The following is a 2,696-nucleotide window of genomic DNA, read 5'->3' on the forward strand; positions in this document are numbered from 1 at the left end:
TACATTAACTCTAAAACTGATTACATAAACCTTTTTGGGATATCACTGTTACCTAAAATGCACCTGGAAATTAAAATAAAATGGATCCAAGTCGTCCCTAATTACAAAAAACTCTTGTGAATGTGGACGACTACTTCACACGGTCAGCTATATTCTATTACTCCAAAAATATCTGGAGCTAAAATAGATTGTGAAACTTTTTAAAAATGGTTAAATCTAAAACTTCTTCAGACGGTCAGCCATTTTCAATATAGCTAGACCTCTTTAAAATACTCCAAAAATATATGGACCTAAAATGGATTGTCCCAAAATGTCATTTGGTGACATTTGGTTACTGTCACCAAAAATGCACCTGGAAATTTAAATGGTTAAAATGGATCAGAGTCCTTGAGTCCAGAGAGACTTGAATGTGAACATGGACTACTTCTTAAGAGAGACAACTATTTTCTTTCTTTTTTTTTTTAACATTTGAAACTGTATTGTTTAATAATACATATAGTGCCAATGCTTACAGTAACACAAGATCTTTTTGAATGGAACACACTGCACATAACTTGACTCTGACTCCTACTGGAGACAGAGCCACCCTAAAGTTACAGTAGCTCAGATATTCAGTAGAGGCAGTATTCACTACAACTCACGAAAAGCTCAACAAAAATCTCTCACACAGTTATACAGACACAAACATAGGAACATAACTACTCAGGCGCTTAAGCAGAGTTTGGGATGAGCCGAGCTGTGGTGTACTAAGACACCTGTTGCTTATATACGCCACAGACCACAGACTTGGACCTTAGATTTAAGTGGTGTTCTTTTCACTTTCTTCTCCCTGTACGGGGCAGGCAACCTAGTGTGGCGTATATGTGTGGGGATTATTTATGAGCAATGAACACACTGGGGCCCAGTCAGGAAGACTGTCAGCTCAGATGGGGTGCCTGAAGTTCTGGCCAGCAAAACGGGCCTTGTCTCCAAGTTCCTCTTCAATCCTAAGCAGCTGATTGTACTTGGCCAAACGTTCAGATCGGCAAGGTGCTCCTGTCTTGATCTGTCCGGTGCAGAGACCAACAACCAGATCAGCAATAAAAGTGTCCTCTGTCTCTCCAGAGCGGTGGCTGACCATCACACCCCAGCCATTGCTCTGAGCCATCTTGCAGGCCTGCAGAGACTCTGTGACAGAGCCGATCTGGTTCACTTTGAGCAGCAGGCAGTTGCAGGCCTTATCGGCCACAGCCTTAGCAATACGCTTGGGGTTGGTAACAGTCAGGTCGTCGCCCACAACCTGAATACTGGTTGTGGCGGTGAATTTGCTCCATGCCTCCCAGTCATCCTGGTCAAATGGATCCTCAATGGATACCACTGGATAATCTTTGACAAAGCTCTTGTACAGGTCCGCCAGTTGGTCAGGGCTGATGTAGCGGCTAGGGTCGTCCGGTGACTTGAAGTCCAGGTCATACTTTCCACCTTTGTAAAACTCAGAGGCAGCCACATCCATGCCAATCACAATCTTTTCAGTGTAGCCAGCCTTGGCTATGGCATTCTTCAGCAGCTCTAAGGCTTCTTTGTTCTCCAGAATATTTGGAGCAAAGCCACCCTCATCTCCGACATTGGTGGCATCCTTTCCATATTTCTCCTTGATGACATTCTTGAGGTTGTGGTAGACTTCAGCACCAATGCGCATGGCCTCTTTGAAGCAGCTGGCTCCCACAGGCAGGATCATGAACTCCTGCATAGCCAGCTTGTTGCCTGCATGAGAACCTCCGTTGATGACATTGAAAGCAGGGACTGGGAGGATGACTTCAGGGTTACCGGCCAGGTCAGCGATGTGGCGGTACAGAGGCACGCCCTTCTCTGCTGCACCAGCCTTGCACACAGCCAGGGACACTCCCAGGATGGCATTAGCACCAAACTTGGATTTGTTTTCTGTTCCATCCATGTCCAACATCAGCTGGTCAATCTTCTCCTGCTCCAGAACACTCACATTCTTGTTAACCAGTGCAGGTGCAATAGTTTTATTGATATGCTCAACAGCTTTAGAGACACCTTTGCCCATGTAGCGTGTTTTGTCATTGTCACGCAGCTCCAAGGCCTCATAGATGCCGGTGGAAGCACCACTAGGCACTGCAGCCCTGAAAACACCTTTCTTGGTATAGAGATCAACCTCCACAGTGGGGTTGCCACGGGAGTCGAAAATCTCACGAGCGTGAACCTTCAGAATAGACATGTTTCTGGATCTTTCGGGCCTAACTGTGTGCAAGGACGGTGCTGTCTCTCTTCCGAGCGGGCAGGCAGAGAAGGCCGAGACAACTATTTTCAATATAGTTAGACCCTTTAAAATCCTGTAAAGTTTAAAAAATGTTAAGATGAAAATATTTGAACTTAAAACAGATTACATAAACCTTCTTGGATATCACTGTTACCTAAAATGCACCTGGAAATTAAAATGGTTAAAATCTGATTCCTTCCTAAATGTTTTGGAGATTGAAAGTTAAGTCCTTAATTACAAAAACTCTTGAAAATGTGGACTACTTCTTCGGCAAGTAGCCAAAACAGCCAACTATTTTCAATATAGTTAGACCGATTTAAAGTCCTGCACAGTTTAAAAAAATATTAAAATACAAATTAAAGCCGCGCGCGGCGATGGTGGCCCTCGCCCCGGCGCGGCGAGGGCCAATAATAATAAACAAACAAACGTAAGA

General features: G+C 44.4%; 1 protein-coding gene across 1 annotated transcript; it reads right to left on the bottom strand.

The window, feature by feature from the left end:
• Positions 1-467: 467 nt before the first annotated feature.
• LOC129411218 (enolase) lies at positions 468-2,305 on the bottom strand. The gene has a single exon (XM_055161295.1). It carries the CDS (start codon positions 2,219-2,221, stop codon positions 923-925), a length of 1,299 nt encoding a protein of 432 aa, XP_055017270.1. The 5' UTR covers positions 2,222-2,305; the 3' UTR covers positions 468-922.
• Between the last annotated feature and the right edge of the window lie 391 nt (positions 2,306-2,696).

The sequence above is a fragment of the Boleophthalmus pectinirostris genome, unplaced genomic scaffold (assembly GCF_026225935.1).
Source record: "Boleophthalmus pectinirostris isolate CB_2022bp ecotype Guang Dong unplaced genomic scaffold, ASM2622593v1 HiC_scaffold_4, whole genome shotgun sequence".
In the NCBI taxonomy this organism is placed as follows: Eukaryota; Metazoa; Chordata; class Actinopteri; order Gobiiformes; family Gobiidae; genus Boleophthalmus; species Boleophthalmus pectinirostris.